Here is a 25,324-nt window from a genome sequence, read left to right on the forward strand (position 1 = left end):
AAGGCTTGCCTCCCTCAATCGTCAACCATACTGCACTCAACGTCGTCCCGGCTTCACTGGGAGTCCCCGGCCCGGGTGATCGGACTCCGAGCCGCTCGGAGCCGCTGAGCCCGACTCGGAGCCCGCCTCAGTTCCGAATAAACAAGAATGATGGGGTTGACCTTAGCCTAGAGGTATCACTAGGAGGAGTGGGGGGTGGGGGTGGGGGGTGGGGGTGGGGGGTGGGGTGGTATGTTGGTAGTTGAAGTCAAACCGCTCGGCCATGGCGAGCTACATGGACAAGAGCGAGCATGGCGAGGAGGCAGGAAGAGGGAAGAGAGGTAGATCGGATGTGGGTGAAGTGATCCCCCTGCCACGACGACAGGCATGGCGGAGTGTCCTTGAAGTCTGATACTTGTCAACCATGGCCAGGAGCGCCAAGTCAGCGATGGGTGAAGATATCTCGGCAGAGCGATATGAGAGACTGGAGTACTGGAATCCTGTTCCTTTAGGTGACAGGATCGCGCACTTGCGAGGAGAAACTGTCGAGACACAGGCTTACGATGCTCCAGTGGCGGTGCAGAGTGTTTCCAAGGGAAGGTCAATCATAGGGAAGTTTTCAAGCCTTCCCATGATTCAAATCAAGACTTCTATATCCTTTCGAACCTTATCGAGAACCTTCTGGGCACTCTTGTTCATCGTCACAGTATGCTTGATCCTCTCTGTCATCTTTGCTTTCTCTCCATCATCTTGGTGCGGCAATGGCGTCGTAGAGGCTGGAGAGGCATGCGACGACGCAAACCTTGACGACTTGGATGGCTGCACACGATCTTGTGACATCTCTCCTGGGTATCAGTGCACTGGACGCCTCCACCACGAGATCCGCTGGCAGTCTTGCAGCAAGTGCCCGATAGATACGTTCTCCTTGGGCATGAAGAGCAACTTCGATCAAGCACAAGGCGTGCGAGAAAACTTTACGTTCATCAACGACTCCCTTGTCGAGCTTCTCTCTTGCACTCCTTGCCCCCCACACTCTACCACTGTGAGCATGGAGCTCGTTCTGAGCAGCTCAGTCGGCGTGTCGAGCATGGTAGGATGCGTCTGCAGAGAAGGATACAGCGGGCCAGCCGGAGGTTCATGCGCTCCGTGCAGAGCAGGAGAGTACAAGAAGACGGCAGGGACCAGCAGATGTCTAGAATGCCCAGCAAACATGACCAGTAGTCCAGGAAGTGTCAGTGATAACGAATGCTTGTGCTTGGCAGGAATGTTTCTGGACGGTCGAGATCCTCTATCTCCCTGCACCTTCTGCCCTCCCGGAAAGTTCAAGAGCTCTGCGGGCAACACTGATTGCTCTGATTGTCCAATCGGTCACTTCGCTGCGGAAGAAGGAGCGACTTCTTGCTCAGTCTGCCCTCCCAACTCCTTCATGCCTTCTCCTGGAGCATCTGTGTGTGTTGACTGTCCGTTCAACGGGCAGGTCTCAGCGGAAGGAAGCGTCTCAGTCACAGCATGCAAGTGTCCGGGCGGATCTCAGGGGCTAGACGGAGGATGCAGCTGCAGCTCCTGTCCCATCGGATCCTTCAAGCCCTCACCTGGCTCCTCCTCCTGCCTGCCCTGCCCTCCGGGAGGCTTCAGCAACTCGACCGCGTCTCTCCAGTGTGCAAGTTGCCCTAAGGGCGCCTACCAGCCCCTCAGGTCGAGCTCCTCTTGCCTCGCATGTCCCTCCAACCTCCTCAGCACCCGAGCGAGCGGCAGCATCAGGCTGGAGCAGTGCGAGTGCATCGAGGGATACGTGGGTCCAGCTGGGCAGACAAGCTGCGCCAAATGTCTGAAAGGGACATACAAGGGCGAGCTGGGAGGTTCTTCGTGCCTTTCTTGCCCTGCTGGAAGTTTCTCAGAGGTGGACGGGAGCTCTTACTGCAAGCTCTGCCCAGCTGGGGCCTACAACGGTGTAGAAGGGCAAACATCGTGCGCAGGACAGTGTCCTCTTTCCTTCCTCAGCAGTCTGCCAGGAGCCGTCGCTCTATCAGGTTGATAGCTCCCCCCTCGATGTCTTCGAGCCTCCTCCTTGTCTTTCTTCAAACTTTGGGCTGCCTGTTTCGTCGATGTGCTCTAGTAGAGCATGTAGAGGTATCGCACCGCTGACTTTCTTGCTCAGACTGCTCATGCAAGCAAGGATACGAACTGACTTCAGGATCACTTCACTTTCAAACCTCGTCGTATGTCGATGTCTTCCTTTCCAACTGCTCAGCTTGTGCCCCAGGGCGGTACAAGAGCGTCACGGTATCATCATCTTCCTCTCTACTTTGCTCCATCTTCTCCTGACTGTCCCTGTATCACAGGGAAACATACTCTGTTCTCCGTGCCAGCTGGGGTTTTACAGGTAGATCAACCATATGGAAATGCTCGAGAGTCTGACATGCAACGATCTACAACTTCAGCTCAGCTCCTGGGTCCTCGACCTGTGCAGCCTGTCCAGCTGGAGCAACGACCTTGTCGCCTCAGTCGCAGACTCCAACTGACTGCAGATGTGACAAGGGGTACGAAGGTGAGAAAATATCCCTCATGCATGTCACCAGCTGACTAGGCGACAGGGTCAAGCTCCTCCACTTGTCAGGCTTGTGCGCGAGGATACTTCAAGGCGGTAGTGGGGTTTGGGGCTTGCAGCGCATGCCCCGCAAACTCGGATACATCGGCTCTGCTGGGGAGTACAAGTGAGAATGATTGCGTCTGCAATGCTGGTTTCACGAGAAATGCTGGTGAAGTCCATGCACTGCAAATTGCTCCCTTGTCACCAAGTTTGTCGACTGCAGTCAGCAAGCAGTGCGAAGTCTGCCAGGTCGGAAGCTACAAGAGTGGCCTGGGAGATGGAGCCTGTCAGCTGTGTGAAGCGGGAAAGTACAACCAGTACACAGGAAGAACGTCTTGTGTCCTCTGTGAGCCTGGTAAGAGGGGGATGATGGAGATTGACGTGTCTAAACTTGCTTGCAGGGAAGTATCAAGCGGAGACAGGAGCGTCGCAGTGTTACGGTTGAGACTTGTTTGTTGCTTCTGTGACTATCTGACGCTCTCGAAGAATGTCCATCTCGCTATCATGTCACTCGAGATCCGTCGGGGAAAGTTGATGTCTCAGGTAGCACGACAGCAGATGCTTGCACGGTAGGAATTCCTCCTCTCCCATCCCTCCCTCCTCTTCTTCTCCTCTTCTTTTTCCTCTTCTCCTCTTCGTCCTCTTCCTTGTACTGCTTCACAACACCTTCTTTCCTCCTTTCCTGTCCTCTCCTCCACTTCCACTCCGGTACCTCCAATCTCTGTGCTCCTTTCCTGTACTTTTCTCCTCTTCCTCCTCCTCATCGTTTCGCAGTGCAGGGAGGGTTTCTACGGACCCAGCGGTCATCACATCACCGCAGACGGGCTGACTGACTGTACCCCCTGCCCAGCTGGGCGTGTGAAGGACTCAGCTGGGGCGGGTCCTTGTTCCGCCTGCCCAACAGGTGAGAAGTTCACACTCTCCTCCCCGTCTCCCCAGCTCTTTCCAGCGACTTCCCAGCTCCTTCCCATTGACTTCCCAGCTCCCTCCCAGCTCTTCCTTCTCTGATTGCATATAGGCTCGGTCATGCCTCTCACAGCTGGGACCGTCTGCTCTACCTGCCCTGCTGGTACTCATCCCGAGACCGGAAGTAGCACATGTACCTCTTGCCCTTCAGGCACATACGCACTGGCTACCTCGCAGACGTTCTGCTCAGCATGCGCTGGAGGAAAGTTCTCGCAGCACGCGACCTCCCAGCCTGTCTCCTTCCCCTTCGAGCATGTCAGCGAACTCTTCCCCTTCAGCGTCGTGACCGACCTCGTGCCGTTTGATGTTGGCCCTCAGTCTTGCACCGCATGCTCTCCCGGTCAGTTCAGCCTGTCAAAATCTTCCGCCTGCTCCAGCTGCCTGGAAGGATCCTACAACGATCAGATCGGTTCCTCCTCCTGCAGCCTCTGCCCGCAAGGTCAATACCAGCTGATCCCCCAGCAAACAAGCTGCCTGGCCTGCCCTGTCACCATCACCTCCGGCAGCTCTGTACAGTCATCGACCGTTGGCAGCGGCAGCACTTCTGCGTCAGACTGCCTTTGTCCTCCTGGATTCTCAGGGCTAGCAAGCGGTCTGATGTGCTCCCCTTGTGCTGCGGGAAAGTTCAAACAGCTTCTGGGAAACAACGCATGCTCCGACTGCCCTGCTGGTCAGTTTGCAAACACGTCTGCGATGACCTACTGCATGTCTTGTCCACAAGGAAAGGTGAGCGTGTCGGCCGGTCAGACAACATGTATCAGCTGTCCTGTCAACACAACGACACGTTTGTCGGGCTCAAAACTCTCGTCTGATTGCTTGTGTGACATCGGATTTGAAGGGCTGTCGACCCTTGCCGATGGAGTCTTTTCCTTTGGCTGCTCCTCTTGCAAGCAAGGTTTCTCCAAGAGGCTGATCGGCAACGACATGTGCCAGGCTTGTCAGCCAGGAAGCTTCTCTGCAAGTTCCCCCTCCTCCTCTTGCTCACTCTGTGCAAGAGGAACGTATCAAAGCTCCAATGCCAGCTCCTCTTGCCGTTCTTGTCCTGTGCAGCAGACCACTGCAGCAGCAGGAGCAACGAGCTCCAGCGACTGCAAGTGCCTGCCCGGGTATGAGACCACAAGTGGCGGAGGATGCTTCCCTTGCAGCGCAGGGAATTTTTCAGCTCGTGCGGGCGATGCCTGCTCCAGGTGCCCTTCCGGCTCGTTCTCAGATGCCGCTGGATCTTCAGCGTGCAAGCTATGCGGCTCAAACACCACCTCTTCAGTGACGGGGAGCTATCAGGAGCTGGCAGGCAGCACCTTCTGCCAGCGATGCCCGAGCGCCGACCATCGCAGTGCCTTGGGCGCCTCCAGCAACGTCTCGTGTATCTGCAAGGAAGGCTACAGCAACGTCGGAGCAGCATGTCAGCCCTGCGCCCTGGGGACCATGAAGGCTTCTATGACTCAGGGTCCCTCCTGCCCCCTCTGCCCCCGCGGTTCCTTCGCCAACAGGACGGGCATGACCTCGTGCTTGTCCTGCCCTCCTCGCACCTCCACGACCCAGGAGGGCTCGCAGAGACTGGCAGACTGCGCGTGCGTCCCAGGATACTTCGAGGTAGGAAGCGATCAGTCAGGCTCCAAGTGCTCGAGCTGTGCTCTTGGATTCTTCAAGGACTCGGTGGGACCAGCAGCGTGTACCCGATGTCCTGACTTCACCAACACCACCTCCTCCTCTGCTGCCGACATTGCAGCTTGTGTCTGTACCCCTGGCTACTTCGGACGAGGAGGAAGCAGTGGCTGTCTGCCCTGCGCTAGAGGAACTTACGCGCAAGTCCCTGCACAGGCCAGGTAGCCTGATGCTCTCCCTTTCCTCTTCCTCCATCACCAACACCTCTTCCTCTTTCTCCCCCCCTTCCTCGTGCACCTCCTGCCCCTGCCCCTGCCCCTGCTCCTGCTCCTGCTCCTGCTCCTGCTCCTGCTCCTGCTCCTGCTCCTGCTCCTGCTCCTGCTCCTGCTCCTGCTCCTTCTCACTTTCCTCCAGCTGTGCTGCGTGCCCTCGGGGTTCCTTCACAGACTCGATCGCCAGCTCCAGCTGCCAGCTCTGCCCCCCCGGCCTCTTCGCGGGTCAGGACGGGACGTCTTCCTGCTCAGAGTGCCCGACAAACAGTTTCACATCCGTGGCGGGAAGCAGCAGCTGCCAGCGGTGTCGTCCTGGACTTGGAACAGAAACAGCTTCCTCTACAAGTTGCTCCCTCCTGTGCCTGACAACTGTTTGGAGGAACATGACAATGTATGTATAATGAGTAACTCTCTCACCAGCCATGAGATGAGACAAGATGTAGTGAATGTATTGGGATGTAAAGGTGTTTCAAATTGTTTGTCATTCGCCTGTTTCCCTCATCAATGACCAAATCCGAAAGATTGTGATACAAGTATACAGAACAAGGAACTTGAAGCTATTCTACTGACTCGTTGCCGTCCATTTTGAATCCTTCATTTAACCTTTTAAATCTATTGCTATTACACACTCGTAATCAGCGAATCTTGTCTCCGAAAATTTCATCCAGGGGAAAAGGCTTACCCTTGACATATCGTCTGACCTTCTGCAGAACAAGGAATTATCGGCGGTATTATAAATATGGAGATGAAGGAAGGAGAGGGAGAGGGAGAGGGAGAGGGAGAAGGAGAGGGAGAGGGAGAGGGAGAGGGAGAGGGAGAGGGAGAGGGAGAGGGAGAGGGAGAGGGAGAGGGAGAGAGAAGAGAGAGAGAGAGAAGGGGAAAGAAGAAACAAGTCCAGCAGGGCAAGGAGAAGAGAGAAAGATTGTCACTGTCTCATCGCTGTTGTCGAAGTATTCATAATCCGCTTCAGACAACTCTGAATCATATTCCTCATTCTTCGCTATCGTTGGATCCTCTCGTTCCTCGATGGCTCTGTATATAACCTGAGAAGCGAAAGTCACTCAACGTAATCTTGCAAGGAAGCACCAACGTCAAAGTCCCTCGTCCCGGACGCCACCAAGTCGTTCGCGAGCTTGACGATCTCCGGCTGGGCAACGTGAGTGGCAGAGGAGGAGGAGGGAGATAGTGCGCACGTATTCTTTCTCAGCTTGCTCCATTGTCTCGGGCATCGTCCAATTTTTGAGCCCATCGTCACACAAGGCCGGCCACCATCGAGGCCAATCGCTTCCAACCTGATCCAAGAAGCCTCATTCACCGCGAGCACCTTTCATCGCTCCCTCCTCTCTCATCGCTTCTGCCTGCACCTGCTTCTTGAGATGCTCCTTGAGAATCGACAAGATGGTCGTGAAGTTGTTCGGAGGGTCCACGAGCTGCCGGTAGGCTGCGATCTCTATCGCCGTCCTGTTCCTGCATTGACTTCCACGTCAGAGCTTCCAGAAACCTCTCGTCTCCGAGTCACCGCACGTCAACCATGGTGACGTTTGCGCCGAGCTGGCAAAGGGTTCTGACACACTCGATGTGGCCCATCATGGAAGCCCAATGAAGCGCCGTCATGTTGTATCTGATGTGCACTTGAGGTCAAGAGAGCCAACAACGTCTCACAGAAATACTGCAGGTTCCATTTCTTGCGAGATTCTTCATCGCTCTTGGGCTTCCTCCACTGATCGAAAAGGCTACAACGAAGGTTCATACATGATCATCCTGTTTTGCATCACAATTCGATGCTCACGATTCTTCACAAAATAGCCTTCCTTTCTTCGTCATAGAGTCCAAAGCATTGATCTCAGCCCCCAGTTCCACCTGCCATTGAGTCATCGGCAGGTTTAACCTTTTCAAATGTTGACCAGCTTCAACAAGGTGGGTACACTGCCCATGGCCGCGGCCCAATGCCTTTCAATGCGTTAGTCTCGAGCTAGACTATGTGGAGAGCGATTACAAGGGAGGCCAAACCATGCACAGCAAACAGTCCTTCAAGTGACATGTGAGCTCATTTCAGAGGCACCCTTCTCTCTTACATCGTACTTCCCAGCGTCCTCTTGGTACTCTGAACTCTCCTCCGAGTGCTCATAAAACTTGTAGAACGGCATCGGCAGGTTGATGTCTGCTCCAGAAGCAATGGTCTCCTCGATCTTCCAGCCATGAATCAGCATCGCAAGTCTCCAATGTTGAAAACTAAGACACCCGCGGCAAATCGTCAACTTGGACCGCCTGACGGAGTTGAATGTTGAGCGACACCTGCCCAGTACCCCTCATACTCCCTACTCAAGGTCATGCCCGGCGAGCGGTCACCTGCTCCTCAGTGAGGTTGACATGTGCTGTATGGAGGGTGTAGAAACGCGGGTCCATGCGGCTGAAAGAAAGAGAGTATCAAAATCCCAACTCAAGACCACCAGGATGTTTGAGCACCCCACGTCGGCATTGAATCCCGGGGTCCAGAACTTTGTGGAGAGGTATTCCTGCATGCAGCGCTCAGATCATACGCTTGCAGTTCGAGCTCTTCTGCCTTGAGTCTCTCGTTCTGTTCCCACGTGAATCCGTCCCTGCATGTCCGGGTCAGGGGAGGGGACCGTTGCAAGGGCCGAGGTACATGTTGTCAGTGAACTCTCGGAGAGAATCGGCCAGAGAGACAGAGTTGTATGTGTTTGAAGTCCTGTATGAAGCACATCAGCTCTGATGTTTTCGACATGCACTTGTATGGCAACATTTTGGCTTCGGTGGAAGCGTGCTCCTGAAAACAAACTTGTCAGGTTGGACTACGGGGCGTGTAGAAAGAGCAGACCATTCGCAATTTCTTCAATATTGACCTGACAGGACAAAGGTCAGGCTGTCAATCACAACTTCAACGGTCTCAGAAATATCTCTGCTTACTCTGAGGAATCTGAATCACGTTCCTTTCCTAGTAAACTTTGAACAGAACAATAAGTGAAACTACAATGTGCTTCAGTCTTTCATACTTCGTCTCCAACCGAGACTGGAAGTCGGTCCATAGTTCATCCAAGTCCTCCCTCGTATGTTCATCTGTCTGGATGATCGGCTTGGAAGGGTCTTCCTTGAAAGCGCTGTACCGCATCGACTCATTCGCCGGTGCACTTCGCCGCACCTCCTCTACAGCCTCGACGAGCTCTCTTTCTCTCTCGCTGACAAACGACCTTCTGCTCCTGTAAATACTTGAGAAGAGAGATGTTTCTTGATCTGAAGGAGAATGATTCAACGTGACAAAGAAAGAGAATGAAAGGTTTCACCACCGTCGTTTCGATGTTCGCTTTGACTCCCCTTCCTCCCCAACGCCCGGAAGGTTGAAGATCCTTCGTCAACAAGCCGAGAAAGCTTGTCAATTCTTGACATGGGGTTGACAATAGAGTCGCTCCCTTCAACTGCTTTCCTGCAGCGCAAGCTTCAGAACACAGCAGGTTTTCAGACTGGTCACTTCAAACCTGAGGCTGTCTAATTTCTTCGAGTTGGTTTCTGAAACGAAATATCCGGCAGAATCTGTATTTCTACGCTACTTTAAGCAATGTAGACGTATACGTGCTTGATCAAACCTCACTGTTTCCATATCAATATCAACAGAGCTCCTCCCCGTAAACGTATTCGATTGAGCAGGATTCGCCGAGGGGAATACAGCTACATGGGTTTTGATTTCAGTAAGAAAACCGAGCTTGTGTTTCGAGACCTTGTTCTCCTTCCTCTGCTGTCTCTTCATGCTCTTGTATCGTTTTCTTTTGTCTCTGCTTTCGATTCACTCTGACGTACTGCCTTCTTTGAAGTCAATGTCTTGGTAATCGATCAAACCGCAAACCTGGTACTCTTCGTTGTTGAAGCTGAGTGATACAGTCAAACTATGCATGCCAGCAGCTTATCTCATCCTTACCACTCTCTTCTTCGCCTCCTCGAAGGCATTGGAAACGACAACTGCAGTTCTCTTCCAGAAGCTTGCTCAAGCTCCCATCGTGAACATTGTGGCATTGAAGCGGAAGCAGGCTTCCAAGGCACATGAGCAGGAGCAAGATCAAACCAAAACTTGTGAAAGTCATCGGAATGACGTGATCTTCGACGTGCTCTCAGCCATGGTGCTCTTGTCCTGCCATATTCTCCGCTACTGCCCTCGTTGTCGCTCTCGCCGCCTCCATTACATCAGGAGATGCATGGGATGGATCCGGTGGGGTTAGTACATTTTAGGGGTGTAAGCATGAGAGCGGTGGGTGGTCGCTCCTGTAGTAGAGATATGGGGGGTCATTCATAAGATATCAGACTCTTGAGAAAGGGGGTAGGGTACTCCAGGAAGATGAGTTAGATAGGGGGGTAGCGGGTGGGGGGTGGGCGGCATGTTGGAACTATGGTGATGCGGCTGCTGATAGCGGCGATAGTGGGGACGCTAGTGAAGGTGAGGACGGGAGAAGGAGGCGTCGAGCACGAGAGCCATGCTCATGTGCTTCTTGCTGCACATGATTGTGTTCCCTTGTTGAGATGGAAAGATGCTACAGCTCAGCAGCAACTCCCACTGCGCGATGGTACAGAGCAAGTGACGAGGACTTTGAGGCTCAAGGGAGGGAGGATGGATAATCCCCGATCACTCGATAGCGGATATTCCACGCGTCCAACTAAGGAAGAAGTTGAGAAGGCCAGGAAACAGTTTCTACTCGATCCTGAGATATCATCTCAGAACGACCCAATGGCGAAGATGCACAAGGTTCAGCTTGGAGCTCCCATCAGATCATGACGAGTCCATTGCAGGAAGATTTCCTCAATTTCTTGGATTATGCTGCTCAGGATCATACAGATGAGATGTTCCTCTATGAAGCCGCAAGTAGGCTCCCGCACGTCATCTTCAACACAGTGACAGTTTGATTGTTCAACAGATCTAGGTGATATCGATCAGGTGGAAGCGATTCTGCAAAGCGGTCAAGTAAGTAACTCAACTCAACCAGGAATCAGACTAGTACACTGAAAGAGATTATCATCTGCAGGTTTCAATAGACAGCAAGTTTCTGAACCGTACTGCTTTGATGGTGGCTGCTGCTGCGGGGCACATGAATGTGCTCTGTTTGTTGTTGCAAAATGGGGCAAAAACAGAAATCAGAGACTCCAAGGGGAGGACTGCGTTGCACTTTGCGGTAGAAAAAGGATATCCGTTAGCCGTTGAGGTCGAGGTGTCTTCTAGCCGCTGAATGTCACTCATCTCATCGCCAGATCTTGTTGCGATGCGGAGCCGACCCAAATGTTTATGATTACACCTACAAGCACTTGCCCAACTGCAAGGCAATGGATCTTCACTCTCAATTTGCTCTGCTGATCAATGTTGCTGTTTCTGGTACCCTGCAGCCAGACTGTGGAATCTCCCCGCTCCACCTTGCAAGAAGGTTTATGCGGAGATCTACTGCTGAAGACCATCCTTTATACGACCCGAGGTTGCGACGGTAAATCTACCGCGTCCTCTGATTCCCCGTGTAGAGGAGGCGACTCGTACTGGCGGATAGAATGCATGCTTATAGAATGGGGGGCCCACCAGTGGCTTCCAAGAAACGGATGGTAACGGAAAGTTTCGACCGCAACGAGGACTGACTGGTTGGCTGCAGGATTCAACATAGCTTCCGCCCATACTGTGAGGACGACACGTTTGACGACCTGGTGATTCGACGCCGATGAAACATGGGTTGACGACCTCTCTTGCTAGATATCCGGTCGTGAACCGTCGCAACAAGAGATGAAAGTGATGGGTGAGAAAGCAAAATGTGACACGAGTCATGTGCTGATGGTTGCCAACAGCCCCGCACCTTTTCCATCCTAGGGTACCATAACTTGGTTCTAATCCTCATTTGTGATGGTCTCGATCCAGAACATAGCGTTTGAGAAGATGATGAAAGACGGCATCAAAATGTGAATTTCGCCCTTTCTTCATGCAGCAGTGCTCATGATGTTTTGCAGTGATGATCCAAACCTGGCAGATATATGTGAGACGTACGGATACAAGCCAACAAAACGAGAATTGATGCCTCTGAAAGAAATACTGAAGGCAACAGGCTTGATCCCATGGCTTTCAAAGCTCACTTTCATTCGGTGCAGGAGCCACAATATGTGAAAGCACAGGAAATAGCGGACGAATTCTACAGGAGGAATGCGAAGTACTGGGATAAGAAGAAGAAGAAGAAGAAGAATAAGAATAAGAAGCAAAGTTTTAGTGACAAGAGGCGAAAGCTGAGCAGTTTGAATCGGAAGAAGCGGCCGAGGAGCTTGACAGAAAAGTAAACTTCTTGCAAGTTTCCACTATCCGCTATCACACACTGTGCTGAGCTCGGAATTCTGCTGGCCGGGATCAGATCAGCGCGGCCCCGGTGTACCATTCACACTGTATCCGGGTGACCTGAGGGTGCTGGGCACTGCCGCCCGGCCAACTTCTCAGTGACGATGACTCTTGGCGCCCGGCTGTACCGTGACGCCACTGCCACCGGCCCAGGTCCGGCCGGGGCCCGGCTTCTCAGGTTATGAGCCTTCGATGGTTAGAGGGTGGGGTTGTGTGCATTTCACTACCCCGTTGTTAGTATCGTGCCTTGGGGGTGTGGACCCGGTAAGTAACCGGGGTGAGGTACCAAAGGTTGGGTAGGGGTAGGGGTGATTCACCAAGGGTCACAGCCATGGGGAGGCTGGTGGGATGGCGCGCGGCAATTATGGCTGCGTCGGCGGTGGGATTTTTCGCTCTCATGGTGAGAAAAGATCGAAAACAAGAGTATAATCACGATGAATATGAATGATGTTTTCGTCGCCGACTGATGTTTGCCTTCCTTGTTGTGTATGAAATGTCATGTTCCTTGCAGCGTCGTTGTGATATGGGAGGTTATACGATCATGACAAGAGAAATTTGAGCTTCCTGCAGTGGTTTTATGGAGCTGTGACCATTCGTTGTCCCCAGGCTTACCCCTCTTTCTCATCACTTGGTCGAACGGAATTGGAGTACAGTGATCAGGATGCCTTGCAGCAGTACCTGGAGCACACCGGACAAGAGTCAAAACTTGCGCAGATCAATCCATCTCTCGCGAAGAGAATACAGCAGCAAAAAAGCTATGTCAGCGGGAGTGAGGCGTCTCGTCCTGGGGGTGACCTTGTTACACGGCTAAAGTCGCTGCATCTGCACGAGCTGGTAATGATGTTGTTCGTTGTTGTCACATCTTCGATGTCTTCTGTGCTCCTCTTTTCGTCATCCTCTCGCTGACTTGTCTTATTCTCTTTGCACTCTCCAGGCGAAAACCAAGCAGTCTGAGCGTCATGATGATGCGTCCAATTTCCCCCGACCACAGATGTCGATGAGTTCACACGTTGAGAAGTCGGTGAATGATGGTTTGAAGGCGGGGAAGGAGGAAACCAGAGCATCTCTCAAGGCCAGAGTAGAGGCGGGTAAGAGAGCATGGTCCAAGCTCCAGGAGCTGTCACAGAAACCTTCTTTGTCAGCAAAGTCTCGGAAGTACTTCACTCAGCCTCCACCTCTGATCTATGATACCAGAACCGCAGCAGCAGCGGAGCAGTCACAGTTAGGCATGCCTAAGACGTCGCCATTGTTCTTTCAGAACGGAGATTCGGCTGCTGCTGGGCAATCTACCCTGATCCAAGCTTCGACTGGTCCGATGTCGAAGAGCCTTCCGGAATCTCAAAATCAGTATTTTGCTACCAGCGTTGGTCAGGCGGCACCCACAGTGGTTCAGCAGCAAGGTGGGCCCATGATGGCAAACATCCCTCAGACTCAACCTCAATTCTTTGAGGCTCCGCAAGAGCAGGCTCAAGCTGTTCAGAATGCGAACCAACAGGCTCTGGCTCAGCAACAGCCAAAGTTCTTCCTCACGCCACAGGGCAAAGTCGTCGAGGTGGTGAATGGCGTACAGCAAGTCCAACAACAGCAGACCCAGATGAACGTTGTGCCAAACGCTCAATCCACCAAGCTCTCAGAGGACACAGAGGCACTAGATGGAAGCTTGGGTGTAGTGCATTCGGAGCCGTTGGAGGATCCCACTGTGCAACCAGAGAATCAGTATGTTGTTGAAGGCACGGCGTTTCCAAAGGATACAACGATCTCGATGCCTGTTGCATATGTTCCAGTTGCGAATGGGCAGCAGGTGGATGTCTCCTCTGGTTCCCCAATGGGATATGGAGGAGCAACTTCGATGAAGGATGCTTCAGCCAGTACTCAGAGTCTTTATGGGTTGGGAGGGAACGAGGATCCCTTGGAAGGTCAATATAAGTTCGGCATTAACATCAAGCCGATTCCTTGTGATGGGCCTATCAAGCATAGTGACACGCCTTTGTGTGTTGCCAAGAAAGCCATGGCCCAGGCGCTTCAGGCTGAGAAGGATGTGATTGCTGCGCACGAGAAAATTCAGGAGCAGAAGGACCGAATTACTAGGTTGGATCTGAGCTATCATGAGAAATATAATGTGAGCATCTCACATTTTGCTGAAGAATGTTGTCTTACTTGGATGTCCAGGCTCTGAAGACTCGATTCGAGGCATTGGTGGATGGTCTTCGCAAGCGCGTGGTAGAGCAGAAACGAAGGCTGTTGGCGGAAAGCCGCCGCATCACCACGGGGGACAACGCAAACTTGCAGAAAGTTGCTCAGGTCAAGGCCTAATCTTACAAGAATTTCTTCTATTCGTGATCGTGACGCTGTTTCTGCAGGCGCGGGAGAACGAGATGAGAGACTGGCAGGATCTCAATAGGCGATTGAACCAGCTCTCTGTGTCGCTCGCTGTCATCAAGAAAGCTCCTGGCCCTCCAGGGCCGCCTGGAAGCATGGGTCCACAGGTAGTGCCGTCCTGCTACAACCACCCGCGGGCAGTCGGTGACGTGATAGCAGGGGTATCCCGGAGTACCTGGTCCACAAGGAGTGCGAGGACCGCGAGGAGAAGAAGGGGAGCCTGGTCCTACTGGTTTGAGGGGAGAGAACGGACGACCAGGTAAGAGACAGACATAGAGGGAGGAGGTGCAGCATTGATGGAATCCCGTCAGGTCCCAACGGACGGAGGGGTCCAGCTGGGAACCCGATCAACATGCAAGGGTAAGCGACAAGTTGATGGTGTAGAGATATGAGACTGAGTTGCGAGCAGCTACGTCAATCCGCAGGGAGCGATCCCTCTTGCAGATCCCAACATTCTCGAGAAGTTCGAGGTACCATGTCGTTGCCTGCTGACCGACAAGGAACTGAAGTGTTGTGCCAGAACAACGTGAATACGATGGATGAGTTGCTGAAGCGATTGAATCAGGACAAAAAATGAGCTATGGTCGAAAATTAGCTCCATGACAAACTTTGTGCTGTAAACTAAAAACAAACTCATCTCAGCTTCGAAAAACAATCTCAGCCATTTATTCTTTGTCTAGCATGAACGGCAAATGGATTTCACGGCATTCCGTTGGGTAAAAAAGATAAACAAACAAAGATAGATACAATTTACAACTAGCTGTTTTCGACTTTGGTCGTTACCGCCGATAGGATAGGATGATTAACCAAAGTTCCGATCATCTCCAGCAGCACTGTAGTGAGGATCAGCCCAGGACGGGATCTTGTAGTTGGCAAGCTGAGAAGCGCAGTCAGTGAGAGGAAGGGAAGACTTCAAACAGGAACACACCTGGCTCGGTGACATCCCATCCGGTTTCACCCACATCTACAAGATAAATTACCCTTTCAAGCTCGCCCAAGCAGACATTTGCTGACCTGACGCTGGAATGGACCAAGACTGTGTTGGTTCATGAGCTGTGAGTAACCCGCCGCCTTGCATCTGGGGAAACGATGAGATTCGTTTGTTGACAAGAGTGGTCAGCACGCAAAAGAAACATCACAATGTCTATGGTTTCTGTCGATGCTATAAGCACAGAGTTCATGATTATTGTCATAGATTCAATGTGAATGTTGCTTTTGATTCTTGTGATGATGATTTTGATGATGAGATGACGATGACAACTCAGATCACCTCATCCTGATAATGATCTACATGTACCATTCACGATCATCTAAGGGGACAGAGGGAAGAACGGAAGGGTCGATGTATACTCACGTCCCAGGATGCCATGATGCTGTGTTCATCCCCATATGGTTCGCCTGCTTGCATCGCGTATGATCCATCGACAGCTTGTGGTACCCGGCGAACATAGCGGCGCCTCTTGCTTTGTCTATTTCGGGAAATTGGAAGGGTTTCGAGTGAACAGACTCGCCGCCGACAGCCCGGGCCGCCCTGAGTGCCACCGGGCCGGGGCGGCCCGGGCCCGCTCGACCGTCGGACTCAACGGTTACCGTAGTAGCCTGCCGCCGCGCCGGGCAGTCACTGCCTTTACTCAAAGTTAAGTTAAAGATCAGTACGAGGACAATCGCCTGCCCGGTGCCAACTCAGTGCCGCAGCGCTGTCCCCCACTGAACCTTCACTTAACAGCGCCGGATATCCGCCGGACTCATCGCTGTGGCCGCCGCCGACTCGGCGACTCGCCGAAGGAATGAGACGCATACCGAAATGCACCCGCAATGATGGCCAAGCGAGTCCTTGCCGCAAGTTCCGGCGCCAGCCACCACAGAAAGCGCAACGCATCCCAGACGGTCCGATCCCGGATCGGACCGTCTGAATATGTTGAAGTTCCCAGTAACCTTCTCTCCACAGACGGTGACACAGTCACAGTAGCAGTGACACCCGAAGTAGACAGTGATAGCACCGACTGCAAGTTTCTGTAGCAGTGGTAATAGATATCACGAATGGTGGCCGCGCAGGAATGATATCAGGATACAGAGAACAAACGGAGGAGATAAGAGATTGGTATAGATGGTCAAGCTTGTTTACTTCAAGCAACCCAGTCTCACAGAGACTATACACCTCGTTCTCCTTTCCCTGTCCTGCCAATGCGTGCGGCCCTTCTTCCTCTTCCTCGGTCCCTAAAATAGGGTCCGCTTGGTCCTAGGAACTACGACTACCGGTACTCTACGCTTCTTATCTGCGATATGATTCTTCGACCGGTCCGAGGCCTGGTTCCGTACCTTGAGGGTCCCCTGAGAAAGAGTCATAGGCTTGACATGACGAGGTCTTCGATTCTCATCCAACGCTCTCTGTGAAGTTGATGTAGCTGCTCCCTTGACCTTGACAGGTCCTGTGTCTCCGTAGGAGCATGCTTGGAGGTGGTCTCGTGCATTCCTTGTATGTCCTCCGCTAAGATGATCATGATAGTACTGTCTTCTTTGATCAGACCCCTTGTTCTCCCATGTCCATGACTTCAGGGGTGATGCTTCCAATCTCCCCTTGAGCGTAGCCATATCCTACCACCGTGTCATCTGCTGTCCTGTCGTGGACTGATATAAGCTGACTCGCTTATCTCCTGCTGCCATCCACGAGTCCTAGGTTCTTGCTGTCTTCTTCATGGATGCATTCCGAGGCTCTAAGCATCTGTGCACTTGAGCCACGTCGATTACTTGGCATTGTCTGAGGTGAAGCTTCCTCCTATCAGGTGTTTCAACACCCTCCCTTGGCTCTTGTGTGCCGATGCCAGCATTGTTGCTTTGCCGCGCCTCCATTGACGGTGTCAGGCTTGTCAAATTTGACTATGCCTTTCAAATGGCCTGCTGCGGTTGACTCTTCGCGCGTCGTCGCCGCCGTATTCCCTCCCTTGCCTAGAGTAGGCGGGAGCTGTTGCTTGACAGCAAGGTGGACTCATGCTTGGTCTCTGGTCGTCTGCCTTGAAGCTGTATGGTCTTGCTCATCAGACTTGATATTCCTCTTTCCATAAGCGATCAGCCTCTTGACTTGACTTTCGCAGTAGGGCTGTGCATGGTACTGAAAGGTTCTCCTCAGCGCCCATCAGCACTGATGTGCCTGGCGACTTAGGGCCTCCTTCATTTCTGCAGCATCATTTCATAACTTCGATCAAGGTATGTCTTCATCCGATCGTCTGCTTCTTCGTCTTGCGAAGGCTTGGCGCTTCAAGCTGCCTTTCATTTCTTCAACTCTGCTGTAGAGTTGCTTCGTGACAGTGTCATCACGTCGCCATCACAATATAGTGGCTTGTAACGAGGCTTTGGGACGTCTCCCTTCCTCGGTCTTCACAACCTTCAAGCTTTCATCTGCCGTGCTCTAGGCTTGCCGCTTCAATCATCGCGGTGCTTGACCAGTGGAATCATGAGGTAATTCCTCTCCTCACTGGTTGGCCACGTACAGGCTTTGAGGTTGGATTGAAAACAGCTCTTGTCACTTTTGACATTCAGAGCGACTTTGATCAGGACTGATCCCTCCATCATCGAGATTTTCTCGCTGTCATGTCACCCCTCAGCTTCTTTGCCACACTCATCATCATGGTGGGAGAGCTATCTGGTGGCCTCGTCGTCATCTTGTGCGACTCCTGGCTCTGCTCGGGGGATCCCTGTGACTCGTCCATGTCACATGACATAGGGATGATGCGAGGCTCGATGCTGATGTCATCATCAGATGTTCTCAGAGGTTCAGCCTGTCATGAAGTTCAGTATTCAGGTATGATAGTGAAAAGATATGATATTCCCTGATTTTGATTGTTCATTTAGTGAACCCTCCCTGACTGTCTCTGGTGTCGAACAGATGACCTCAGGCTGAAGTGGGTCCCCTGTGACTTCGCATCGTCCATCTCCCTCCCTGACGAGGTACAGGGAGCTTGGCTAGGCTTGAGAGGCTTGAGAGGCCATTTTGATATCGGAACCCATGTTTGACTCCAGGCTCAGCTGTTACTACCGTTGTCACTCCACAGATACTCTCCAGCTGATGTCACTCCGAATGTGAGAGTAAGAGTCCACTGGTTGCCGTGATACAAGGTTTCTCGAGAAATAGAATATCTAGGCACTGATATTCTAAAATTTTTAGAATATGTGCAAGAGTCCGACCGTCTGATCAGGGGGACCGTACCGATTGAGTCTTCCGCTGTGCTGCTGCTCAGCTTGCAGTTCAAGTTGCTCCGAGCGAGGTCCGGTATTCCGTCATTGTCAAAAACAGTGTGACATGCTGAAGTCCAGGATCCAACCCGTAACCCATGCCATCCGCCTCCAGTCACTGAGCCTGCAGTTGCGGAAGTTCAATGGCAAAGTCCGGGTCCGCTACACTGATGATGATCTTCAGGGCCATGTCACTGTGGCACGCCGCGCCGGCGGGGGGCAGCCTCCGGGCCCCGGCGGGCTCGACCGCAGGCTGAGCCGAGACTTTTTTTTTCCAACCGCAGTGAACGGCAGTGGAGGGTGATCAGTGTTGGGGTACTTCAAGGCTTGAAGGAGGGGGTAGGAGCATGAAATTTGAAAAGAGCTCATTTCAAACCCCTTGGCACCACTGCTCTTGAAAAAAAATGGTCCAATTGACCCCTGGTTAACTTAAGAGCCTTCTAAGACGGGGGGGGGGTAGGGCTCACTGACTACGGTCACTCACCGGGGACGAGGCGTAGGGGGACTACGACCCTCCGGGTTGTTAGTACTGTTGGCCACCCCTGCACATCGCCGATAATTTCAGTGAAAACTTTGCTCAACTTGAATGCTGCCCAATGATTTCAAATTAACCAGAAATATTTGGCCCTGAGTATCCTTGCATTCGAAAGTTCAGCCTCTCCATGCCAAGGTGAGCCGCCGGGTTGAGCAGGCGTAGAATTGACACGGAAGGGAAAGTGCCAGTGCCAGTGCCAGTACCCGTACCACTGACTACCGCACTACCAGTACCCGTACCCGTACCGACTACCAGTGCCAGTGCCAGTGCCAGTGCCAGTACCCGTACCCGTACCCGTACCAGTACCAGTACCAGTACCCGTGTGGAAGGAGGGAAGGGTCGTACCTTGTCAACTATAAAACCAGCGAGGGAGGGCGTCACGGAGGAGGGTAGCAATGCTGCGGCTGCTGCTTGTCGCATCGCTGTGCTGCTCCTGTGCAGCAAGCACTTACACTGCCACATGGACGGAGCTGTCAGCTTCCACAGGTGACCAGAAGCACCATGCGAGAGCGACCAACGCTGTCACCATCACACACCCCACTGACGGGCAATGGAAGCCCGCAATCGATTATCACGTCCTCGCTCGATCGGGAGATACCTTCGGTACCAACATTTTCGGAGCAAACATCGACAAGGATCAAAAAATCATCGCGAAAGATGCTACCAGTGGACTGGCACTCGTGAGCGCTTACCCAGATTTCACTTCGATCATCAAAGTCGGAGATGTTATTCATAGCATCACGCAATTTGAGGCAACTCCTAACACATTAGGCGTGGATGACACGTCTAGCCTCGGAGTTGCGTATCACTCTATCTTGAATCAAGCTGCTGATGGAACGCTTTCTATCAAGTCCACCAAGGCAATCGACATGTCCTCTCATCAAGGTGTCTGGAACCCATGCGCTGGTAGCGGTGAGTTGACGGTATCGATGCTGTCCAAGTGTTAGTTGACGGTTCAAATCTTCAGTCTCGCCCTGGTCCACTCACTTGGGCTCAGAAGAGTATGAGCCAGACGGCAGACTTTGGACAACTTCCACAGGAGCAGGGGCATCCACAGACTACAATTTTCAATCTATGAAAGCGTACCTATTGTATTATGCAGTTGATCCGACACCAGTTACAACATGGGAGAGTTTGAGGTATGAATATTCGATATCTTCAAGCGATTCTGATCGTGTATAATTATGATCACCTCAGGGCCTCCTCGTTCTATCCCTACAACTACGGCTTTCCTTGGGAGGTCACTGTCTACAATGACAAGGACCCGGTATCAGTCAAGCATTATTCCATGGGAAGAAGAGGCCACGAGCTTTCTTATGTCATGCCTGATAAGGTTGAAATTATCCATCAAACAATGTGCATCTGTAAGGCTGTGATTTTAGAAAACCGTCTACATCACCGATGATGGGTCGTATAAAGTCTTCACCAAGTATGTCGCAACCACCGCAGGCGATCTTTCCAAGGGCAGACTGTTTTGTGCAAAATTCACGCAAGTAATATTTGGTTGAATTCGATTGCAACTTGATTGATGACATGTCCTTTCAGACTAAGAGCACAGGAAATGGTGAATTCACAATCGCATGGAAGGAACTGGTAAAGCATTTGCACAAATATGCGCTGTCTGTTAACCACCTGGTTCAGGCGGGGGAGGTGACAGACGCTGAAATCAAGCAAGCAATTGATGCGAAGACAAACTTCACGGTTTTTAGTGCAGAAGTTTATCTCAACATCGCTCTGATTTGGGTTTCAAGGACATGTTCGACACTGTAGTTTACAACACCACTACCTCAAAGTGTGTCGAAGACGGTTACTCGGAATACCGAACATCCAGCACTGCTGTAGAGTGCGTCAAAGTCAAGGTGCTTCCCAAATATTTGTGTTGTCTTGTGTTTACATTTCTTGAATGTGTCTGCAGGCTGGCAAAGAGAAAATTGCATCCCGTCTTGAAACAAGGTTAATCAATTCATTTCTTCTTGAACCGTGAATCTGTGAATATCTAGGCGATTTGCAGCAACATTGGATTGCACTATTGAGTTTGAAAAATGGGAGGGAATCACATACAGTCCCTCGCTTGTAAGCAATCGAAAATAGAGGATCTGTAGTGCTGACTTGCTTGTTTCCAGAACAAAATGTACACAGCAATCAGCAAAGTGGACGGTGGAATGACAGATGCTCTTGGCGACATTCGATTGCGTGAGTATCGCTGAACAGTTTTTTGACTGGCCGTATGTGATCAATTGCATCAGCCCAGCAGAAGTGCGGTGCAGTGTACGAGCTCGACGTTGACAGCAGCACTTACAGTGTGACTGCAATGAGGGTACTCGTACGATTTGACAAGTCTACCACTCCTCATCTGTTTCCAGGGGTTCATCGACGGAGGAAGTTATGCATCTGGGGTCTGCAGTGCCGATGGTATGTTATGTCGTTTGATTGGCACCCACAGCATGTTCCTCCCCGCCCATCCCCTCCCCTCGTGATCCTCCTACACCCTTCAACCTCCAACCCCAACTCACCTCTTCGTCTCTCCTTCGGTTGCAGGCCTTGCGAGCCCCGACAACGTCGCTATGATCGAGGATTACGGTCAGCTGCTCATCGGAGAAGACACAAGTCAGCTGAAATGCTCATTGTATGTTCTTCCATGTACGCTCATTGTACTTTCAGGCTATCATCAGAATGACTACGTGTGGGTCTACGACTTCAACACCAAGAAGAAGACTCGTATCGCTCAAGTTCCCTACGGTGAGTTTGCGCTCCTCATGATGTTCTTTCCGAAAAGGAGCTGATGGGCGAACAGGAGCTGAGAGCACTTCCCCCTACTGGTACCCCAACATCGGGAAGTTCTCCTACATCACTTTTGTCGTTCAACATCCTTACGGAGAGAGCGATACCACCATGGTGGAGGACACCGCGTCGACAGGCAAGGCAGGGTACGTGGGTTACATTGGCCCGCTTCCTCCCGTGGGAAGTGTAGCGCGCGAGGCTGCCACTGCTGCCGCTGTTGTTGCTGCTACCAAGTCTGCATCCTCTGCGTTGGCCCCCTGCTCTGCCTTGGCTGTTGTGACTGTCGCCATGGCCGTCATGATGCGCTCCTGGTTTCATTGAGTTGGAGTGACGTAGTGTAAGATTGAGTGAAGATGATGAAAAATATCAAGTAGGACCATCGCCCACCCTCCAGTCATCTCCAAGTTCGACTGACGTCGTTGAGTCAGTCGGGGTCTAGCACCCCAGCCGCGGGTGCAGCAGTCGTGACGGTCATGTTGCCAAGGCTCCTGGCAGTAGCAAAGTAATTCCATGGGGCAAGGGAAGAGGTCACCACACCAACCGCACGAGCGACGGCATACGAAAAGCATGGAAGCATCAGGTCCAGGAAGTTCGGCGGCAGAAGCATCAGCTGCGGCTGCAGCTGTACAGTACTGTTTGATGGAGGCAACAGACCTTCATACTTTTTTTGTACCATCTAGGACAGGGGAGGGATAGAGGGGTTTCAGAGCTAATCCAATATTTGTATTGACTAAAAATAAGGAGAAAGTTGAAATTTTTTTTTCAACCTTGTCATATTCTTGTAGCGGGGCGGACCTGGGGCGGACCTGGGGCGGACTCGGATTGGGGATGAGGGTTCGGAAGCTCCACGGGAGGGAAGGAACCGGAGCGGGGAGAGAAAATGAAGGAGAGAGAGGAGGAGGAGGCGATCTAGACGAAGACACCCTTGTTCAGAGATGATCAGCAACAGCAGCAAGCTCTCCCGTGCTCTTCTGCAGATTCTACTTCTCCATGCCGCAAGCAGCCATGCACACGTACCAACATGCCTTCACTTGAGGGGGGGATCGCAAAAGCCGACGATCGATCCTGAGTACTCGGAGATCTTGCAGAAGGGATCCTTGCACGCGAGCCAGTCCATGGGGAGCATCGAGACTGAAGACGTTGGAGAGAAGCTGCCATGGCCAGAAGGGTCAGAGAGCAAGAAGGAGAGCTTTCAGAAGTACCAAGCGCAGTACAAGGAAGCCAAGGACGAGTACAGACAGATGAAGGGCAAACTACAGATAGCAGAGCATCAGCAACAAGTGCAGAAGATAACTTTGAAGGGTTTGAAATCTTTGGAACCAGAGGCTGATGTGTATCTACCTGTGGGGCGAATGTACGTCAGCACGAACCAGCAAGCGGTATGCATTGATGCATTGTCTGCTCGCATGACTTGACCGACTCTTGTCCACTAGCTGAGAACCAATCTTGAAGAATCTACAGAAAGGGTGCTCGAGGAGATTGTATGCGAAACTCAGGTCGCTCCTCCTATTCTCTGACTAGTTCATGAAGAACGGCGGCAGGCCAAGGTAGAGGAATTACAGGGGAAGGTGAAGTCGTTGGAGCTGAAGATGCAGGAGGTTCTGAACCATGTCTTCCGTGGGAGGTCAGAAGGCAATCTTCTCGTCATGTCCTGACTTCATCCAGGTTCCAACTCTTCATGGAAACCTAGAAACTCTGGCTTTGCAACCATCTCTCCCTGATTATTCCTGAATTTTCTTGTTGACGTTTGATCGAGATCTGTCGACGGGTTCAGTGTATTGTCAGCTCTTCACTGTATTAAAAACGTGCAGGAATACAGAAAGTCTGACATAAAACACAATCTGAGAGAATTCCAAAGCTTTAGGCTGTTTAGCTGAACAGCACCGATGCAGAACCTCCTTTTTCTTCTCTTGCAGCAGATTACACAAAAAAAATGACCCAAAGCAACTAGAGTGACACATCCATATTGTACAGCTCGCGGCATCCAATAAGTAAGGCATATGGCGAGCACGATAAACTACAACACAAGCATTCTTCTCGCAGTTGATGATCAAAACAAGCAGCCCTCAGGCAAGTCGAGGCATTTGATCTTTCCGCAGCACACGGCTCCGCATTCGCAGGAGTTCTGGCAGAGCATGGTTGCCGACCCCTCTGTCACGATACCACACCTGGAAACCGTTCAGTCTCAAGCTGCACGTACATCCTCCACTTCACCTGCACTCCAAACGGTATCGCTTGGGGTTGTCGATGTTATCCAGCACCTCTTTAGCGTGCCGAGGGCTTGCTGGAAGAAGGATGGGGCAGGCAACCCACGACGATCCATGTCTGTTTGACACACAGCACGTGATCCTGCCTCCGATCTCTCCTGGAGCAAGATCGAGGTCAGCCACGCAGACAACCGCTTGAAGCTACATACCTGCATTCACTAGGACCAACTTGTCTCCGCACGCTCCTGGAATGGCTTCACTGCCTTCATACCACTGAAAGTTGAGATCTCTGTTTGTGACAGATGTCATTCTTGCGAGTATCAACACACATCGTCAGCAACCTTCCGTACGACAAAATCCGCAGTTCAACTGTGCTCTCTTCACCACAGAGCATCGGCTTCTCCTCCACCTCCATTGAAGTTGGGACCATTCTCGCAGTCTTCCAACCATCCTCATCCTGGAGCGCAGGGGCTTTCAGCAAATCTTTGCGCACTGTGCATACCAAACAAACCTCAATGTAAGAACTCAACAAATCGTCAGAGTATCCAGAGTTTGAGATGGGTTCCTCTGATGCCGAAGAGAAGTGAAGTGGAGAAGAATTTGGAGGTCCGGCGGGGCTGCGACGTCATGTGAGTTAGAGTCCCCAGGAAAATGTTGGGAAGTTTCGACCACCTGGAACGATACTGGAGGGAGCACGAGCCATCCTCTGACAGAGCACCGCAGGGAGGAAGCGAGATCTCTCTGTCTTTCATTGGTGCAACCTGCGCATGTATCAGTCGCTGATCGGAACGAGCGCAGTCCCTGCACCTGAGGAGTGCAGCAATTGGCCGGAGTGCGAGGTGTGAGAAGCTGCAAACCCTGAAGCAGCAGGTGAGCACCAACGCTGATTCCAACGGCTGAGTTCACCTTGTAATTTCGGATCCTGTCACTTCCTTTTGGGATCCACTCGTCCTCCTCCGTCGTCCCTCCGACGTAATGTACAAGAACGTGGTCCTGGCTCGTCTCGACCACATGCGCATCCCACCTGCATTCTACAGTCAACGGTGTACTGATGGCATGCAGGCTCTTCCTACCAGTCACCGTCGGCAAAAACTTCAATAGTTTCTCCCGTCTATGGGAAACAAGTCACACATTACACGTGCTAGAAGAGCTGGAAACACCTCGTTGGGGTCTTTGAGATCATTCATCTTCTCCATCGCGCGGAACCTTTTGGGATTCTGCCTCTGTGCAAATTCCTGCTCACAGCGAATGAGATCGGACATGCCAAGATCCTTGCCCTCTGCTTACCTTGTCTAATCTGCGTTTGCTGGAAGGATGATTGCCAGAATTGACGTGAACCGTTGCAAACGATGTAGTTGCTCCATGGACGCCGTGGAGGTATCCCTCTCTTACAATGCTAGGATTGCACTTGATGACCTT

The 25,324-nt window shown here is 52.0% G+C and overlaps 8 protein-coding genes across 8 annotated transcripts; 5 read left to right on the forward strand and 3 right to left on the reverse strand.

Moving 5' to 3' along the window:
• Positions 1-1,243: 1,243 nt before the first annotated feature.
• Positions 1,244-5,813, forward strand: GUITHDRAFT_72803 (hypothetical protein; the record flags this gene model as incomplete). The annotated part of the gene is made up of 5 exons (XM_005830684.1): positions 1,244-1,428; positions 1,534-1,947; positions 2,797-2,908; positions 5,156-5,205; positions 5,555-5,813. 5 exons carry the CDS (start codon positions 1,244-1,246, stop codon positions 5,811-5,813), a joined length of 1,020 nt encoding a protein of 339 aa, XP_005830741.1.
• Positions 5,814-6,469: 656 nt separating this feature from the next.
• Positions 6,470-9,175, reverse strand: GUITHDRAFT_110217 (hypothetical protein; the record flags this gene model as incomplete). The annotated part of the gene is made up of 17 exons (XM_005830685.1): positions 6,470-6,559; positions 6,606-6,704; positions 6,777-6,879; positions 6,932-7,033; positions 7,083-7,145; positions 7,202-7,272; positions 7,488-7,601; positions 7,762-7,822; positions 7,953-8,012; positions 8,060-8,122; positions 8,175-8,200; positions 8,252-8,276; positions 8,341-8,376; positions 8,427-8,664; positions 8,715-8,854; positions 8,907-8,969; positions 9,015-9,175. 17 exons carry the CDS (start codon positions 9,173-9,175, stop codon positions 6,470-6,472), a joined length of 1,515 nt encoding a protein of 504 aa, XP_005830742.1.
• Positions 9,176-9,808: 633 nt separating this feature from the next.
• GUITHDRAFT_140212 (hypothetical protein) lies at positions 9,809-11,551 on the forward strand (the record flags this gene model as incomplete). The annotated part of the gene is made up of 10 exons (XM_005830686.1): positions 9,809-9,856; positions 9,965-10,162; positions 10,207-10,279; positions 10,332-10,378; positions 10,440-10,622; positions 10,663-10,889; positions 10,924-11,001; positions 11,049-11,100; positions 11,147-11,189; positions 11,418-11,551. 10 exons carry the CDS (start codon positions 9,809-9,811, stop codon positions 11,549-11,551), a joined length of 1,083 nt encoding a protein of 360 aa, XP_005830743.1.
• A 553-nt stretch (positions 11,552-12,104) lies between these two features.
• Positions 12,105-14,729, forward strand: GUITHDRAFT_140213 (hypothetical protein; the record flags this gene model as incomplete). The annotated part of the gene is made up of 9 exons (XM_005830687.1): positions 12,105-12,173; positions 12,380-12,607; positions 12,708-13,892; positions 13,943-14,074; positions 14,134-14,259; positions 14,312-14,411; positions 14,464-14,512; positions 14,562-14,622; positions 14,673-14,729. 9 exons carry the CDS (start codon positions 12,105-12,107, stop codon positions 14,727-14,729), a joined length of 2,007 nt encoding a protein of 668 aa, XP_005830744.1.
• Positions 14,730-14,954: 225 nt separating this feature from the next.
• On the reverse strand, positions 14,955-15,601 carry GUITHDRAFT_110220 (hypothetical protein; the record flags this gene model as incomplete). Its single annotated transcript, XM_005830688.1, has 4 exons — positions 14,955-15,029; positions 15,081-15,116; positions 15,167-15,230; positions 15,507-15,601. 4 exons carry the CDS (start codon positions 15,599-15,601, stop codon positions 14,955-14,957), a joined length of 270 nt encoding a protein of 89 aa, XP_005830745.1.
• A 3,711-nt stretch (positions 15,602-19,312) lies between these two features.
• Positions 19,313-22,019, forward strand: GUITHDRAFT_110221 (hypothetical protein; the record flags this gene model as incomplete). Its single annotated transcript, XM_005830689.1, has 15 exons — positions 19,313-19,829; positions 19,885-20,056; positions 20,115-20,250; positions 20,300-20,410; positions 20,463-20,510; positions 20,559-20,618; positions 20,669-20,776; positions 20,833-20,870; positions 20,918-20,990; positions 21,041-21,110; positions 21,164-21,234; positions 21,281-21,329; positions 21,456-21,524; positions 21,579-21,656; positions 21,712-22,019. 15 exons carry the CDS (start codon positions 19,313-19,315, stop codon positions 22,017-22,019), a joined length of 1,908 nt encoding a protein of 635 aa, XP_005830746.1.
• A 614-nt stretch (positions 22,020-22,633) lies between these two features.
• Positions 22,634-23,388, forward strand: GUITHDRAFT_163748 (hypothetical protein; the record flags this gene model as incomplete). Its single annotated transcript, XM_005830690.1, has 4 exons — positions 22,634-23,077; positions 23,132-23,194; positions 23,240-23,322; positions 23,364-23,388. 4 exons carry the CDS (start codon positions 22,634-22,636, stop codon positions 23,386-23,388), a joined length of 615 nt encoding a protein of 204 aa, XP_005830747.1.
• Positions 23,389-23,476: 88 nt separating this feature from the next.
• On the reverse strand, positions 23,477-24,356 carry GUITHDRAFT_153167 (hypothetical protein). Its single transcript, XM_005830691.1, has 4 exons — positions 24,247-24,356; positions 24,115-24,194; positions 23,913-24,063; positions 23,477-23,866 (listed from the first exon to the last, which is right to left on the reverse strand). Exons 1-4 carry the CDS (start codon positions 24,333-24,335, stop codon positions 23,749-23,751), a joined length of 438 nt encoding a protein of 145 aa, XP_005830748.1. The 5' UTR covers positions 24,336-24,356; the 3' UTR covers positions 23,477-23,748.
• Positions 24,357-25,324: the final 968 nt, after the last annotated feature.

Source organism: Guillardia theta (assembly GCF_000315625.1).
Source record: "Guillardia theta CCMP2712 unplaced genomic scaffold GUITHscaffold_44, whole genome shotgun sequence".
Classification (NCBI taxonomy): Eukaryota; class Cryptophyceae; order Pyrenomonadales; family Geminigeraceae; genus Guillardia; species Guillardia theta.

Coding starts and splice junctions, on each gene's coding strand:
- GUITHDRAFT_153167 (XM_005830691.1), bottom strand. CDS start 24,335: ATGGTCCCAACTTCAATGGAGGTGGAGGAGAAGCCGATGCTCTGTGGT. Junction 24,195..24,246: donor CGGATTTTGTCGTACGGAAG/GTTGCTGACGAT, acceptor TGTCACAAACAG/AGATCTCAACTTTCAGTGGT. Junction 24,064..24,114: donor GTTGGTCCTAGTGAATGCAG/GTATGTAGCTTC, acceptor ATCTTGCTCCAG/GAGAGATCGGAGGCAGGATC.